Below are 18046 nucleotides of genomic sequence, written 5' to 3'. Positions count from 1 at the left end.
CGACTTGCTGCTGGAGTGTAGCTTGTTCTCTCTGTTGTTGGTCAACATAATGTTGGAGTACGAGCAAGGCATTACCAGCCTGCATGCTTGACACCTCCGTGTGTGGTGCGAATGCTGGTTTGTCTTTCACAGGAGTTTCTAGCAAGTCAAGCTTGCGGATTGGAGACAAATTCTCAAATTGGGACTTGGGCGGTGAGTCGAGGAACAAACGAGCCACGTCATCCTCGGGCTTGAGCCATGTTTTCTTCGGCATCTGTGCTTTAGCGTGTTGATTGAGCTTGATTTCTTTGGCGGATTTCTGTAGTGTTTGCTGAGGGGGCTTCTCTTCCTTTGCCAGTGGCGTGTCCCAGAGTGTTTCTACCAAGGACTTACCGTATACTGCTTGTAAAGCCTCATCCTCCGAATACTGAGCCGCTTGCAAATCTTGCATTTTGGCGGCCTTTATTTTGCCCGATTCTTTGTTGTCTTGCTCTGTTCTGTTATGCATGTGCTTTTTTCTATCTTCTTTGTACTGTATTATGACGTTTGGCACTTCTTCCTTGTTTTGTGCTGCAAATTCGAACAAAGCTGTGATGACCGGTGCAATTTTCGAATGTGCATTCGATGTAGTCAAATCTTCTTTGCTATCTCCCCCATGAGACGTGTATGTAGTAAGTGAACCCAGCTGATTCGTGTCCTTTTCTGCTGCACGGAGTACTGCATATGAATCTCGGCTCATTGTGTTGGGCTTCACCAACAGCTGCATTCTCTCTAAATATCATACCAATTGTTGCCGGCGGCCTGTATCTTGTACATTACTCACAAAGAAATAATTCTTCTGTGTTTTAGGTGGTGCAAATTCTTTTTGCATCTCACTATCGACATCTTTCTTGTAGGCAACTTCCTCCCTAATCAAAGGTAATTGAAAGACCTCGGAGATAATATCTGGTATCACCATGAGATTGTTGCTCAACATACCTCCCAATTTTTGGAACGCTTCATATTGTGCGAGAGGATCCTGCGGGGCCTTCGAGGATGCCCATGGCAGACTTGCGTACTGAAGCAGGCCTATCTTCTTTAACCGTTTCTGGTTTTTGTTGAGGTCTAGAGAAACTTTGAAGCTTGCAAAACTGGCCGTCATAAGTTGCTTCTTTAGCAGTGGCTGGGGGGTTCATCATTGGACTCGGTCTCCTCATTCTCTGTGACGAGAATTGCCTTCTCCCCATCTGGGCTTATTCGGGGGCTCTTTCTTGCTGGAGTCAGGGACTTTTTGCTTCTACCCATCTCGTCGTCTAGTAAAGCAGCTCGGTGAAGGAGCTCGAGCGATGAATCCTGTGTTTCGGAAGGCAAGGGAGTTGTAAGGCGCAAACTACGTTTGGGAGTCATTTGAAGGGAAGCTTGAGTGCGGAAGCCATCGTTCACTGGGCTTGTCTGGAGATTCATTGGGAGTTTCGCATGTGCTGGACTGGAGTATGAAGCGGCGATTGGGTGTCTGTATAATCCACCTCCCATCCCTCCTTGTTTATATGAGTGTGCATCATGGGGTAAAATAGCTCCGCCTTATATAGTCTACTCACTCACACACTAGCACCTAGTGCTTAAGGGATAAGTCCCATGATGACACGCGGCACTCCCACATCACCTAGTACTTCACACTAACACATCACATCACCACACTTTTTGGCTATGATATCTCCAACAATCTTGGGAGCAGTGCTAGATTGAACTAGATGCCCTAGGTGCCTCTTCTACAAAGCTCTTGCTATTGTCGTGAGTGCAAAGATTATGTCTAAAGCTGAGTGGGGCTATGCTATTTGGCAGGTATTGGTAAGGACAATGCTTCTTGTCATGGATGTGTCCATGGCAATGCTCCTTGTGTCTGTGAGGGGCTGCGGACTGAGCACTTTGCACATGGGCATGAGGTTTTGGCTCCGATCTTGGTAGAGATGTTCAACCATGTAGTATACTACGGCTTCCCCCCTATCCGGAGTACCACCACCATTGTGCTGATACACAAAGCAGGGGACCATTTGAGCGAAGCAAGGATGCCTCCTCTCACCGACACTCTTTGGGCTCTACATTGATGAGATCACGACTTTCATCAATTGCCTAGGAGGGGAGGGATCCTTGCTGATAGATACTGCTATATGTAGATGACATATCCTCATTTCCTCTTCGGCGGTAGGCCTACAGAGATACCTAGAGACCTGAGAGAGAGAGAGAGAGACCTGATAGTCAACCTTGGCAAGACCAAGGTTATGATCTTCAACACCTCATGAGCAATACTTCATTGACACAACTTCACTTACCGAGGGGAGCCGGTTGAAATCACGCAGCCATACACTTACCTAGGGGCATTCTTCGCGAGGTCAGTTCCCACGATGACTCATGTAGCCAAAGATTGACTCACACGAGGGCATGGAGCTTTGGCTCGACTAGAGCGACAATGCCTTCATGCACACTTTTAGGACCCCTCAACAAAGGGATGGCTATTTGACACACTTGTGAGTCCGATAGCCATGTAGGCAACGACCTTCTGGGGGGAGCGACCTATCGGTGACCAATTGGCAGAGATTCGAGAGGCTACAGTGACGATGGGGTCTAAGCCCTCAGTCTCACATCCGATCATACAAGCATAGTTCACTATGACACCACTTCAGCTTGATGCAGTCTTCTAGACAGTGACATATCTTCATAGGGTACGAGCCTTGTCTAGTTGGAGGCTACTGAGGTTGGCATTAGCGTCATCTAGACGGCCAATTGAGTTAAAGGTTAGCACAGCTTGGTACGCACGCATATCTAGATGGTTTGAGAGGTAGGGTATTCAGATGCAGCACCTCCTTCCCCTCTTTCGGTATAGCTTGGATGCCCCATCCCTCCAGACCCTGCGAGATTAGATCAATTGTATCATATGTTTGGATCTACTCTAGCTCTATACATCATGGACTTGGGGGGAAACAAGAGCTCCCCACCAAGATCCAGTTCTATCATGCTTAATTCCTTAGGATATTAGAGGATGGAGTGATTATTAGGCCATAGTATTTGGAGGACAGACGAGCCTCTTACTCATTGAAGAGTGCCATTGGACAGATGTAGGTCTCGTCCCATCAGATGAGGATTGAAGAGCTAGAGGCACACCTAGAGAACACCAGATTTGCAGGTTACACACACTGACAGAGGTGGAGATAGAGGAGCACTTCCTATGTACCTTCCCCGCCTACTACCCTGCCTACTATGAGATCTGAGGATGGTCCTCTATTTGATGGAGATGTGGGGACACAAAGAGACCTCACTGCAACATATCAAACAATAGCAAGTGACAGTGCCATAGGAGACAGATCGAGCACAACGATACATGACCAACTCATTCGGCTTTGAGTCAACCCCAGGAGATAGTGGGGTAGAGGAGGAGAAGATAGCCGGCATGAGGGCAGCATGGATTAGCGGGAAAAGACGACACAGAGCAATAGAGCCACCACAATTGATGCGAAGGAGGACCAGAGCTCGCATGATAGAGGTCCAATCCATGATTGCTCCACTCATAGGAGACCGTTAGAGCTAAGGTATCACTCTTGACATGGTACAGAGATCGCAGATACCATGCTTCTTGCCACAACATGAGACAACCTGACAGTCGTAGAGGAGACTTTTCCGAGTCCCATCGAGGAGCTGCCATGGCGCTTGGATATGTATTTGGAGTACTAGCTCTGCATGGCTGAGTTTGAGTTTTGAGTTTACTAGCTTAACACTTAGCAAGGGCCTTAGCGAGCCCTTTGCTTCAGCCCATAGTGGCTTGTATGAGTTAGTTTCTTGAGTGTACTTTGGCTCATAGCCTACAAGGCCTTCCGAAAACGTTAATACAATTTTCTTTGTTTCTTTCTTTCTACTTCTATGCATTGAGGAAACCACCATACTTACCATTTGCACTCACTTTGTTATTTTAGGTATTGTTGGCAACTTATTTATTCCGTGGGCAGGTGGAGTGTTGGTATTCTTATTGGTGGGGCCTTTGGAGCCATAACCCATTTAAAGTGTGAGCGAGCTAATATGTTGTGTCGTGGTCCTTGGCTTTGAAGCCTTGGAGATCAAAGCCATGAGAAACTTGCTGATTGTGTCCTCTTAGGTTGTTCGTAATTGTATTGTCTCTTGTGGGGAATTACTCATGTAGTGGTTGACTGGCTCTATGGGCCATTGCATCGTCTCAGAAAATAGGGCTTGGAGACGGTCCATATACTGTGATGGCAAGAATCGGCCTCCATTAGTCTTAAGAATGGCTCTCAATGGTATCCAGTGACCTAACATATTTACATTGTAATGGTCTATGGGCCATGTGTCCCACCAAGTGACTTCTTCACTTGATAAGTGCATGGAAACTAGGATGAACTTCTTATTCTCCTTTGTGTGTACAATTAAGAGTAGCTCATTGATTGAGCCAGGACATGCTTTAATGGGATGAACCTCTCCGCTATACCTTTCAAATTTCGAAGGCTCTATCGATGCTTGAACTAGAATCCCTTGATCTAAATTAGAGATAGAAGCGGCATTCGGTCCCTTTTCTCCTTGGCTTCCTGAGCTTCTCATTCTCGTGCTCTAGGTGCATTGTTTGGTTCCCAAAGTGCCATGGTACCGTTCTTCCTTGGACTCTTTATCTGCATGCAAGGATTCGGCATAGGCTCTCATAAGTCCTCGTGGTCCAATTGCATTTGCACGACCTATGTGATAAGTATCTTGAACTATCGGGCTTGCATTTGCATTATGGCCTGAATCATTATTGCTATGCATAATGGAGTTTATGGTTTTCAACCTTATGAGTGACTAGCATGAGATTTAAACAGCACTATGTGTTGTTTTTTCAGAGGATGAGCTTGGGCATGTTCCTAGATTCATCCAGATATATGCATCATGGCCACATGGTAGATGGGTTGATGGGTGCATGTTGTATAGGTCCAATTGTGGGTGTAGCCAACCCTCTTCATCCTTTTTGGAGTTCTTTTGCATTTTGGTGCATGTGGTGGAGCTGCCTGATGTGTGTTGTCATCATAGCAGTATCTGGGTCCTACTGGATCTTGTGGATCTCTCATTAAGGTGGAAGGAAGTAGGTGAGGCTACTTGTGGTAGAAGACACCCAAGGTGTCGGGGTTCCGCTCCAAACCCCCTCTGCTACCCCTCAAGGAAGAAAGGTTTTGACCCTTTGATACCAATTTAATGGGAATGAGGAGGACATCTCTTTTTCATACTAGATCTATTGGCCTTTCTATTGAGTGTAGAAGTGTGTGAATACTAACTGGAATAAGAGAAATAAACACAAAGTACTTGCATAAGATGCATGACACATAATTGGATCACAATGGACAGCTGTGAATTATGCTAACTACTATTTTTATCACTGTTGGCCTTGGCAATCACCAAGTGCTCAAAGAATACAACTGTGAAGATTCCTAGTGAATGACTGCATACTTCTTTTCTCTCCCTCAATGAAGAGGCTGGGCTATGGTGGGCTACGAAGCTGTATGGAAGTTGCTGGTTGTAGAGGCTGGGAGCTTATGATCGGCTGAGTGTTCGTGAGGGTGGAGAGGCTAGAGGACTGAAAGAGGGGATGCTGTAGGCACTTCAGAGGCTGAAGAACTGAAGACTGCTGGTGGTGCTCATATGGAGGCCCTCGTGATCTGGTCTGTGAGAATGGCTAGCCTGTAACAGACTGGCTGACCAGTCTGTGGCTGCTTCTGTATCCAAGTAGAGATGACATCAGTCGGCTACTGATGTGGCAGATCGCTGACGCATCTGCTGCGGACTCTACTGCCCGGGACTGCTGTGAGGTGATGTGGCAGCCCTGCGTGAACGTCTGCGTGCCTCTGGTGCTGTGGGAGATTGCTTGTTGCCTGCCATGTATCTTGCAGGTTGTTTGCTGCTCTGACCTGCTTCATTTTGAAGGTGCCACGTGGCAGACCTTGTGGCTTCCCTAGATGGCCACAGGCTGAGGGATGGCTGTGACAGAATCGTAAGAGTGCCATCAACACTAACTCTACTTTTATTGGAGTATAATATGAACAATGGAGAGTCTTTGCTGCGACGCTTTGATGTTGAATGTTTCAAATGCGTGGTTGCAACTGTACTTTGATTGGACTATAATATGAACAATGGACAGTCCGTGCAGAGGAAGCACATATTTGCCTTGCTTTGTTTGCAAAGAGAATGTGCCTGTTGTCTATCGAAATTAAGGACACACTATGTTTTAAATTCAATCTATTTTTGATTCTTTAATTTCCCAAACATGTGACCCCTAAAAGCAAACATGCTTCTGCACTGCACAAAAGCTCTAGGCTGATGCACCTTCTTTGGATTTCCTCCTCCTTCAGCTCAAAGATGCATCCTTGCCTGGCAGACTGTAAGTCCATGTGGAGTGAGTGTAAGGTGCATGTCCATGTGCCGTGTAAGTAAGGTGATAAACATATTGGGCGCTAATCCTGCATGCAAGATTTTTTGTGACATGTCGTTTTCATTTTTGTTCATTTCATGGCCCAATTGATTTCCTTCTTCTTTGTGATTCTTGTACTATGTTTCTACTTATGGTACTCTTGTTTCTAGGTTATTGTACTCTTTGTATTTTTGATCCCACCTCTGCTTGTAAAGACGTTGGTGCTTTGTTTGCAGAGGAACAATATCCTTCTGAAGCAGTTAGGGCTGACCTTTCTGCTCAAATCGGACTTTCTGATAGGCAGCTGCAGCTGTGGTTTTGCCATAGAAGGCTGAAAGATAGGAAGGTCAAAGATGATGAAAGTCCTGTGAGTGTGAAGAAGGCAAAGAAGGACAAAGTGGGGGATCTAAAAGAATATTCTGGAGCAGTTCTAGATTCAGAGCTCATGGATGCAAGTCTTATGGTGGGAAGTAACTATGACAATGACTACACAACCAGCAGTGGTGGAATTGCACATGAAGATGCAGCTAGTCATATCAGAAAGCAAGCTGGTAAACGAGCAGGGAAGGAAAACGAGAACGCATCCAGAAAGAAATCCCAGCAGCTTTTTGTAAAGGGTGTTGATGCACGTAGGGCTGCAGAGCTCCGAGCAATATCTGCAGTAGAGGCTCAGCTTGGCGAGCCATTGAGGGAAGACTGTCCCATGTTAGGCATTGATTTTGATGGACTTCCACCAGGTGCTTTTGATGCTTTCATGGGTGAGTTGAACCTGTCATTTGTGATGGCAAATTTCTACTTGTTTAGAACTGCTAATAATACAATTTACTTTATTATTATTATTCTAATGGTTTCAATTTGTAAAGACTCTGGTATATTATGTAAGTGGGTGGAAAGTGTTTTTTGGATTTTGGAAGCTTGTGAAGTATGTCTAAGTTTCAGTTTTATGTCCTGTGAACTCATCGTGAGCATCTCTCTGTGTGGCTGACTTTTTGCAACCAATGGGGGGAAAAATGGTTAAGGGGTTGTTGGAAACAATGTCAAAATTGTGTAGTTCTTTGTATTGCTGGTTGCTGAGTGGAAGGTCAGAGAGAGAGAGAGAGAGAGAGAGAGAGAGAGAGAGAGAAAGAAAGTCTTCGGAAGACTGATGGGTCTATGAGACTAAAAATCCTGAAACACGGAGCTGTGGTAGTGGAGCTACTAAACGAGGATCCACACCAATGCAAAATGCACAAAATGCAGAATTGCAGTACTAAGTCCTAAGTACAACATAGTCATGTTGATGGTCGACTATATATCAATCTCAGCATCAACATCAACATCAACATCAACATCATCATCATCATCATCATCATCATCATCATCATCAGCAGGACATCACGATGGATGAGGCAGTGGAGGCATGAAGTCGGCAATAGAGAGCTGTCGGCCACTCAAAGGTGCAGTCCTGGCACGTCTCTTGGTTGTAGCTCTGCGTCTAACCAAGGCTATTGTGACCCCCGTCGGTCGAGCTCCGACTCTAAACAAGGAGGGAATGTCCCCTGTAGGCCATCTCCTGGTGGTTCTAGTGATGCCCTATAGACCATGGTATGTGCCTTGTAGGCATAAATATAGGCACTTGTAGTGTTAGTGCCTTTTAGGCCACATAGGACACTTAGTTGTTGGGGTAAAGGCCAATGGCCTAGTCTATACCCCTTTGTACCATACATACACAATAAGAGCTTACCTTGATCTGGGTGAGTTAGCACCCACAATTTTCGGTGTTCTCCCTTTCTTTGTTGCTCTCTGATAAGACCTCCTCTCCATCAACTGGTATCAAGAGCGAAGCCAACAAGGAGACTGTAGCATTGCGGTGTTGCTGTGCCAAGAGCCCAAACTTGTTGTGGGAGTCTCCTACTGCCCGTGGGCTGCCCCTGGGAGCTGTATTTTGACATATACTAGCTCGTTTTTACTGTTTCAGCCATATATATTAGGTTGCCTTGACTGTTCCAGCAATCTATTGCTTTGTGTGAGCGGGGGAGAAGGAATATTATCCATCTACGATAAAAAACGACCTGCTGCTCTGCAATTCCAGCCACTGGAAGTTGCTTTTTGGGGGCCCGAAAGCAAAAAACGTCTTGTGCTTGTGGCAGACTCCAATTGATCAAAGGCGGCTGGTACATTCAGATTTCAGTTGGGTTTATGTCTTCAAGTTGATGCATATCAAGCCAAAGGTTGGCTGAAAGTGATTGCTTACAATTGATGCATTTTGAGCCTTTGTTTAGCTGAGAAAGTGAGCATAAGTGAGCAGTGTTTTTCTGAAGCTGTCTTGTATCCCAGGAAGGGATTATTTTTGTGAGTGCAATACTCTTCCCACTAAGGGAATTTTTTGGACAACAATTTTCAGAATTTTTGGGCTATTTCATTGGAGTTTATGCCTCAAATGCTTCAGGAAAAGTTGGCGATTGGCAGTTTGCAGTCTTGTGACAGCTAGAAAAAGTGAGCAGGTGGCTGTTTTCAGAAGTGAATATCAGAGAATCCATGAGGAATTATCTTCTGAGTTGAACTAAGAAGTTTTAGTTTTTGGACAATCTATAATCTTGTTTTTGAAAGCGTTTCAATTCGAGATTTAGAGAAAAAGTTATGATGCCCGGTATGGCCATGATTTACAGTTTTGACAGTTTATGACGGCAGCTAGAAAAAGTGAGCAGGGGGCTACTTTCAGCAGTAAATATCAAAAAACCCATAATGAATTTGGACCGGCAGTAAACTAGAAGTTTGTAGATCTATTGGTTGTCTATAACTTTGGTGTTTACAGCAAAGGCAACCAAGTTATGGTTGGGAGGATATTGACAGTTCAAAACAGGCCAAAACTGTTGTAGACTGTTATTACAGCAGTAAAAGTTTGCAGGTGGTGGTTTCCAACAGCAAATATAAGGAAATCTATAAGGATTTTGGACTTGCTGTAAACTGAGAAGTTGTAGAGTTTTCTACAAGCTACATTTCTTCAGTTTACACTTTTCGCATCGGAGCTACCGTGCAAAAGCTATTGGCTAGTTTTGGGATGCCCTGAGGTCACTTACAGCAGAACATGTATTTGTGACAATGATAGTGTGGGTGTTGTCATTGCAGTTGATATTTTTTGGGCTTGAGTTTGGTACATTGGTGCAGTGTATCCTGGTTGTTCTGTCATCCATTGTGATGGCTTCGGCATCAGAGAATGCATTGTTTAACATTGAGAAGTTGGATGGCACAAACTTCTCCTATTGGAAGGAGCAAATCTACAATGTTCTAGTGCAGAAGAAGCAAGTAAAGCCTATAAAACGCAAAGGCATACAACCAGAGGATTGGGAAGATGATGAAGAGTGGAAGGAATTGGATGAGCTTGCATGCTCCACGATCATGGTCACACTTTCAAAATCGGTGTATTTCAATGTGAAAGATATTGCAGGTGGTGCCTATGGTGTGTGGACAAAGTTGCATAATCTTTATGAGAAGCAAAGTGCTATTGTCAAGTGTATTGGTTGAAGAAACTCATAGATCTTCGCATGGAAGAAGGGACTTCAATGTCTAGCCATTTAAATGAGTTTAACACAATTTTCAGTCAACTTTCACCTCAAAGAATTGCCTTTGATGACTCAGTTAAGGTAATGTTTTTATTGGTCACCCTTCCTGAAAGTTGGGACACTTTTAGGACTGCTATAAGCAATTCAGCCGTGCAAGAGGCTTGACAAGTAGTGATGTTGAGAGTAGCCTTCTCACTGAGGAGGTAAATGGAAAGAACAATGTTGGAACTAAAAGTTCAAGTGCTCTCAATGTGAGAGGGAGGTCATACACCAGGGGGAAATACCACAATAGAAATACAAGCGAGTGTAGAAGCAAGTGTAGAAGCAAATCCCATGCCAAAAAGGATTTGGAATGCTTCTGTTGTGGGAAGAAAGGCCATTTCAAAAAGGATTGCTACAAATGGAAGAACGATAAAGGCAAAGGCAAAGCTAATGTGCAGCCGAAGAAGGAAGAGAAATCCACGGTCAATATAGAGGAAGTGAATGCCATAAGTAACAATAGTGATGAGGGTGACATTCTTTATGCCTCTATGTTTGAGCATGCTTTTCTTGTGACTAGTGATGATGCATTGTCACAGAATTGGATACTAGACTCAGGAGCATCTTTCCATGTCACTCCACATAGGGAGTGGTTTACCATTTATGATGCAAGAAGGAAAGGAACCGTGAGACTTGGAAATGATTATCCATGTGACATTATTGGAGTGGGAGATATCCACTTGTCTCTTCCTAATGGTTCTACATTTGTACTCAAGAATGTTAGGCATGTTCCAAATTTGAAAAAGAGCTTGATGAGTACGGGACAGCTTGATGATGATGGCTATCATGTGTTTTTTTAGCAACAATACATGGAAAATTAGCAAAGGGTCACTTGTGATTGCTAGAGGTTCCAAGCATGGAACGTTGTACTCAATGCATGTGTTAGGCATAAGAGATAATGTAATCAATGTGACCGAGCAGCCATCCGTCTCTTTGTGGCATCGTCGGTTGGGACACATGAGCATGACAGGAATGAAGATACTTTCTGGTTTGGAGTATGTTCCCGTGTTTAACTTTTCAGATTTTAGCATGTGTGAGCATTGCATGTATGGGAAGCAAACACGGTCTTCACATAAAAAATCTTTGGGCAAGAAGAGGCTTGAACCATTGGAGTTGGTTCACAGTGATGTGTGTGGACCTATGCCTACTGTCTCATTGGGTGGTGCTTCTTACTTTGCTACTTTCATTGACGATGCTACACGGAAAGTATGGGTCTATTCTCTCTGGAAGAAGAGTGATGTCTTTGATGCATTTCAAAAGTTCTTAGCATTTGCTGAAAATCAGTCGGGCAAGAAGCTTAAATGCTTGCGCACTGATAATGGAGGAGAGTATACCTCTCATGCATTTAAGGATTTTTGTGAGCTATGTGGCATCAAGCGGGAGTTGACTACTCTTGAGAATCCTCTCAGAATGGAGTTGCTGAGAAGATGAATAGAACTATTCAAGAAAGGAATATAAGCATGCTTTCTTGGATTGAGTCTATCAAGATAGCAGTACATCTTATCAATAGATCGCATGGCAAGGCACTAGATGGGAAAGTGCCAGAAGAGGTTTGGTCAGGCAAGCCACCATCTTATGGGCATCTTCGTGTATTTGGCTGTGAAGCTTATGTTCATATCCCTAAGGAAAAACGCAGCAAGCTTGATCCAAAGTCAAGGAAGTGCATTTTTCTTGGATATGGTGATTCAGGTGAGATGGGATACCGATTGTGGGATCTAGAGGCCAGGAAGATAGTACGCAGCCATGATATTATCTTTAATGAGGACAAGATGCACAAGAAGCTAGAAAAGACTGTTGAGATACGTAGAGTGGTGTTTCGAGAGGATGGACAACCACCATATGAGAGGCATGCACAACCTGTTCCACATGATGCAGGGCATGGACAGCCCATAGATCGTGAGGTGGGAGAGCCACATCTAGGTGGACAACCTCAGGTTATGCAGGAAAATCAGTTGGGACAGCAAGATGCTGATGGTGAGCAAGTATTGAGACGTTCACTAGAGTCTCACAACCTCCACAAAGATATGCTCCATCTCTAGATTATGTCATGTTGACAGATTGTGGTGAGCCTTCATGCTTTGAGGATGCTATGTCTAGGAATAACAAGCATAAGTGGGAGAAGGCTATGCAGTCAGAGATGGATTCTTTGATGAAGACTGCTACTTGGGATTTGGTTTATTTGCCCAAAGGAAAGCATGCATTGCCATGCAAATGGGTTTACAAGCTGAAGATGTCTCCACCAGATGCATTGCCTAAGTATAAGGCAAGGTTGGTATCCAAGGGTTTTAAGCAGGAGAAGGGTATTGACTTTGATGAGATCTTTTCCCGAGTGGTGAAGATGACTACCCTTCGTATAGTGCTTGCATTGGTTGCCAAGAGGACATGGAGCTTGTCCAAATGGATGTAAAAACAGCTTTTCTACATGGAGATCTTCATGAGAACATCTATATGCAGCAGCCAGAGGGGTTTGTTGTGCAGGGCAAAGAACGGATGGTATGCAAGCTTCAGAAAAGTCTTTATGGGCTGAAGCAGGCTCCTAGGGAGTGGTACCATAAGTTTGATGCATTTATGCGATCCCAAGGGTACACACGGAGTGAGACAGATCATTGCCTCTACGCAAAGAAGGCATCAGATGGCAGCCTTCTTATTTTGATTTTATATGTTGATGACATGCTTATTGCTGGGAAATCTACTTTGGATGTGGATGCCTTGAAGAAAAGGTTGAATGAGACCTTTGACATGAAGGATTTGGGTGATGCCAGTCACATACTTGGCATGAGGATTGTTCGAGATAGGAACAAGAAACTCCTTCATTTGTCACAAAAAGAGTACATTAGCAAGAGCGTTTCAATATGGAGAGGGGGAAGTCCATAAGTACTCCGTTGCCTCCATATGTGAAACTCAGCCAAGCGGACAGCACTAAGTCAGATGAGGAGCGGGCTGAAATGGCAAAGATACCTTATGCATCCGCAGTAGGAAGCTTGATGTATGCCATGGTTGCTACATGTCCAGATATTGCTTTTGCAGTGGGAGCTGTTAGCAGGTATATGGCAAATCCTAGCAAGAAGCATTGGGAGGCAGTGAAAGGTATCATGAGAAACTTGAATGGTACAAAGAACATGTGCATTTTCTTTGGGAGGAAGGACATATCTGTTGTTGGATATGCAGATGCTAATTTTGCAGGGAATGTAGACACCAGGAGGTCTACTACAGGATATGTTTTCTCATTCTTTGGAGGTGCAGTTTCATGGGTCTCTCATTCGCAGCCATGTACGGCTTTGTCTACCACTGAGGCAGAGTATGTTGCAGCTACTGAGGCATGCAAGGAAGCTAAATGGCTTACTCGTCTAGTGGGAGACTTGAGCATTGCAGGAGAGGTTCCAGTTTTGCACTGTGATAGTCAGAGTGCCATCCAGTTGGCACGGAATCCTGTCTTCCATGCAAAGACAAAGCATATTGATGTGAAGTATCACTTCATCAGAGAGGTGATTGACGACAAGCGCATCCAGCTTGTCAAGGTTCACACAGATGAGAACCCTGCAGATCTTCTTGCAAAGGTCTTTCCTCAGAGCAGTTTGCACATTGCAGAGTATTGATGGGTGTCGAATGACATTAGGATGCCCATCTTCTCCCTTAAAGGCGCATTGGCTTTTAAGTGGAAGGTGGTTGGGGTAAAGGCCAATGGCCTAGTCTATATCCCTTTGTACCATACATACATAATAAGAGCTTACCTTGATCTGGGTGAGTTAGCACCCATAATTTTTGGTGTTCTCCCTTTCTTTGTTGCTCTCTGATAAGACCTCCTCTCCATCATTAGTCCTATGTGACACCTAGGACACTTAGTCCTAGGTCTAGGTACAAGTACCTTGTACTCTCTTTTTCTATTACTCTAGTTAATGTGACGGCTCATCATCTATCAACTCTTTTGCACCTTGCTCTCTCTCTATCATCTAACGATCCTACAGTTATCAGAGCTAGATTTGACTTGTCTTCTTGCCTCGGACCTTCATTTCTATACCTGCACGTGGGAGCATACTTGCTCCGTATTTGCGCCGTACAGCTCCGTACATGAGCAACTGTACAGATCTGTACTTGCGTCGATGTACAGCCGTACATCTTTCGTACAAAAGTACGGAAGGTCTTGTTACTGGTGTCGTACACTCTCTGTACAGCCGTAAGCTGTATTCCGTACTTGCACCTCCGTACAGTCACGTGTGCATGTACTAGGCTACCGTATAGCTCTGTACATTTTCGTACATTGTGTTTCGTACAGCATACCTGCTCCGTACAATTTTCGTATAGCGTACCTGCTCAGTACAGCTTCCATACAGCGTACTTGGCCGGTACTTGCTTCCGTACACCCGTACATTGGATTCCGTACTGACATTCGTATTGTTCCGTACCTATGCCGTACATTGTACCTGCACAGTACTTGCTCTAGGATTTGTTTGGAAATGCTACATTTTGAGGTCCATACTCTCGGACAGTACATTTGGGTCCGATTGCAGGACATTGAGTCACTTTTGCAGGACATTGAGTCAGATTTTCAGACATTGATTCTTTTCTGAAGGACATTGAGTCAGATTATTATACATTGGGTCACTTTTGCAAAAATCTAAGCAAAATTTGGGGCTTTTCTGCATTTGCCCTCTTTTTGGCCTATTTGCCCTCATTAAATTTGGGGCTTTTGCCAGATTTGCTGTTTTTGCAGCAAACATTGCCTGCCACAGTCACATTTGGGTCAGATCTGCATTTGCCCTTTGATTTGGGTCGAAAATTTGCAGATATTTGCTGTCATTTTTGGGACAGCCAGCTCTTTGCAGTGATAGCCTTGAGGCTTTTGGGTTTTCAGGTCTCTTTGAGGGTATCACATTTGCGATGGCTGGGAACAATCAAGATCTATTTGGCGTTCTTCGTGAAGATGATAAGTTGGATGGCACCAACTATTCGATGTGGTCTTATCTCATGAAACATATTCTTGTTGCAAAGCTTTGTGGAATATTGTTTCTGGGGTTGATCTGAGGCCAGCCAATGCTACAGTGGTTGCCTCTACTGCTGGTTCCTCTGCAGGGGGTACTCCTCCTGATGCCTCATCTTCTAGCACTCCTGCTGCTGCTCTTCCAACTCAGGAACAGTCAAGATGGGATGCAAGAGATGCAAATGCACATTCATGTATTGCTTTATCATGCAAGAGAATCATTATTCCACACATCCGGTCTTGTAGGACAGCAAAGGATGCTTGGGACAAATTGGCTTCTCTCTATCAGATTCGCAATGAGGCACGTGTTGCATATTTGAAAAGGCAATTACAGGAAGTCAATATGAATGAAGGTGACTCTATGGATGCATACCTGACAAAGGTCAAGGACCTCATGGAACAACTTGCCAACATTGATGAGGTGATGCCAAATTCACAGCTTGTCAGTACCACATTGAATGGACTGCCAGATACATATCAAGGGTTTGCTACAACCCTTCGGTTAGTGGCCATGGGTAATCCAGACCACTACTCTTTTGATCAGCTAGTTACTTTACTTTTACAGGAAGAGCAAACTCGAGCTAATAGACAAGCCATTATTCCTGATCATGCATTTGCTTCCCAGCAGACAGGAAGAGGCAAGGCTTCCAAGCCTATGGGCAAGCCTAAATCTGCGCATAGAAGCTGTAATTCCTCCCATGCATCTAAAAATACAGCAGATAAGTCAAAGAAGAAAAGATGCAACTATTGTCGCAAGCCTAGACATGACATTTCAGAATGCAAGAAGCGCATTGCTTCGGAGAAAAAGAAAGCAGGATTGACAGTTAATGCCTCACATGCTATTGAATCCCATGAGCGAGTAGATGCTTCACATGCACATGCTCTTCAGGATGATTGGGCATGGGCTGTCCATTGCTCATTTGATCCCTCCAAAGCTGATGCACTCTTTACTGCTAATGACGCTCAGTCTTGGTATTTTGATAGTGGTGCCTCCAAGCACGTCACATCTTGCATACAGTTGTTTCATTCTTTAGCAGATGCACCTTGAGGGGGGACTGTCACATGTGCTAATAATGCTTTCTATGCTGTAAAAGGAATTGGAGATGTGCAGCTCACATTCATTTCAAGCCATCCTGTCACTTTGACTAATGTTCTTTTTGTGCCTGGAATTGAAGTCAACTTGATTTCAATTTCAGCAATTGCCACCTCAGGTTTCAGAGTGATTTTTGATGGCTACAGATGCCTAGTATATGATCTTCGTGATGACAATGCCAAAGTTCTCACTGGCACTTCGCAGAAGGGGCTTTATCACCTTGATCATCACTCAGCTGCACTTTCTATTGAAGCCTTTGCTACTTCAGATTCACAGCTTGTTGAAACTCATCTTTGGCATGAGAGAATGGGTCATCTCAATTATAGAGCTTTTGCAAAGCTACACCACAGCAGATGGCATATGATGTACCCCAAACTCACACAGTTTCCAAACATGTGTGTGAGGGTTGTCTTTTGGGTAAGATGCATCGATTTTTTTTTCAAAAGAATTGTCCAAAACTTTCACAAAGGAAATTGCAGCTAGTGCACAGTGATGTCTGTGGCCCAATGAGGACAAATGCCATTGGGGGGTACAAGTATTTCATGACTCTCATTGATGACTTCACAAGATATTGCTGGATATATCCTTTGAAAGCCAAATCTGAAGTTTTCTCATGCTTTCAGAGGTGGCTGAATATGGTTGAGAATGAATCAGGATGCAAGCTTGTTACCCTCAACACAAATAGGGGGGGAGAGTATATGCCAAAGGAGTTTGATGCATTTCTGTCTTCACGGGGCATTGTTCACTCATGCACTACTCCTTACACTCCTCAGCAGAATCCTGTTTCTGAAAGGAAAAACAGGTCCACAATGGAGATGGCCAGATGCATGCTTAAGGCCAAGTCTTTGCCCAATAAATTTTGGCTTGATGCAGTGATGTGTGCCAACTATGTGCTGAATAGATCACCTACAAGGGCATTGAAGACTGTTACACCTTATGAAGCATGGAAAGGCAGGAAGCCTTCACTTTCACAAATGAGAGTTTTTGGGTCTCTTGCATATGTTCATGTACCATCTCAGCTGCCAAGGCAATCAAAGGCATATTTATTGGTTACAGCCCGGAGAGCAGAGGGTATCGGTTATACCAACCAAATACTTTGTCAGTAGAGATGTAATCTTTGTTGAACATTCGGATTCTCCTCTTGTGGACTGCAAAGCTAAGCCAGAAGTTGACATGTTTGATGCCTTTTACTCTTGGTTACATCTGCTTCCCTGAGAGGGGACTTTGACCAGCAACATGAGCCTCCTGCAGGCCCTCCAACCAGCAATGATGAGCCAGTACCCCATGCTGATTTGCAGGTTTCTCTTCTAGCACAAAATGATCCCACTATTCATGATGCAGTAATTGAAGAAAGAGCTGTAAATAGACAACGAAGGCAGGTTCCCAGATGGCTTCTTGATACATTGAGTGACAGCAAACAAGATCAGCCTTTTGCTGCCCGTACAAGATCAGGGAATAGACAGATGCATGGTCACTTTCTTGAGTTTGCACTCCTTGCTACAGCTTGCAATGAAGAGCCTTTGTGCCATAAAGATGCTTTTGATAGCAAAGAGTGGATGGATGCAATGAAAGCTGAGTTACAATCCATTGCTAAAAACGACAAATGGGAATTAGTAGTTCTCCCTCTCGGCAAGCATGCCATTGATACCCGGTGGGTTTACAAATTAAAAAGGAAATCTGATGGCAGCATAGATCGATACAAAGCCCGTCTTGTTGCCAAAGGGTATGCCCAATAACAAGGCATTGACTTTGAGGAGACATTTGCTCCCACATCCAGGATTACTACCATTAGACGTGTCATTGCCATTGCAGCTCATCATCATTGGCAAGTGCACCAGCTTGACATCAAGACTGCTTTTCTTCATGGGGATCTGCAGGAAGAAGTCTATGTCACACAACCTCATGGCTTTGAGGTTGTTAATTCTGAAAACAAGGTATGCCAGCTTAGAAAAGCCCTTTATGGTTTGAAGCAGGCACCCAAGGCATGGTATGCCAAACTT

At 44.3% G+C, this 18046-nt stretch overlaps 1 protein-coding gene across 3 annotated transcripts in view; it reads left to right on the top strand.

Annotated features, from left to right (window-relative positions):
* Positions 1 to 18046, top strand: part of LOC147889300 (homeobox-DDT domain protein RLT2-like) — a 123597-nt gene that overhangs the window by 22288 nt on the left and 83263 nt on the right. For all 3 annotated transcript variants that reach the window (XM_087391358.1, XM_087391356.1, XM_087391357.1), the window contains exon 3: positions 6631 to 7152. In XM_087391358.1, the coding sequence (XP_087247484.1) occupies positions 6631 to 7152 (522 nt within the window). The remainder of the gene's footprint in view (positions 1 to 6630; positions 7153 to 18046) is intronic.

Source organism: Dipteris shenzhenensis, chromosome 20 (genome assembly GCF_047967505.1).
Source record: "Dipteris shenzhenensis isolate YYH24624 ecotype China chromosome 20, Dip_SZ_1.0, whole genome shotgun sequence".
NCBI lineage: Eukaryota > Viridiplantae > Streptophyta > Polypodiopsida > Gleicheniales > Dipteridaceae > Dipteris > Dipteris shenzhenensis.
The sequence above is the reverse complement of the archived record's forward strand: the minus strand, read 5'-3'. Positions and strand labels throughout refer to the sequence as shown.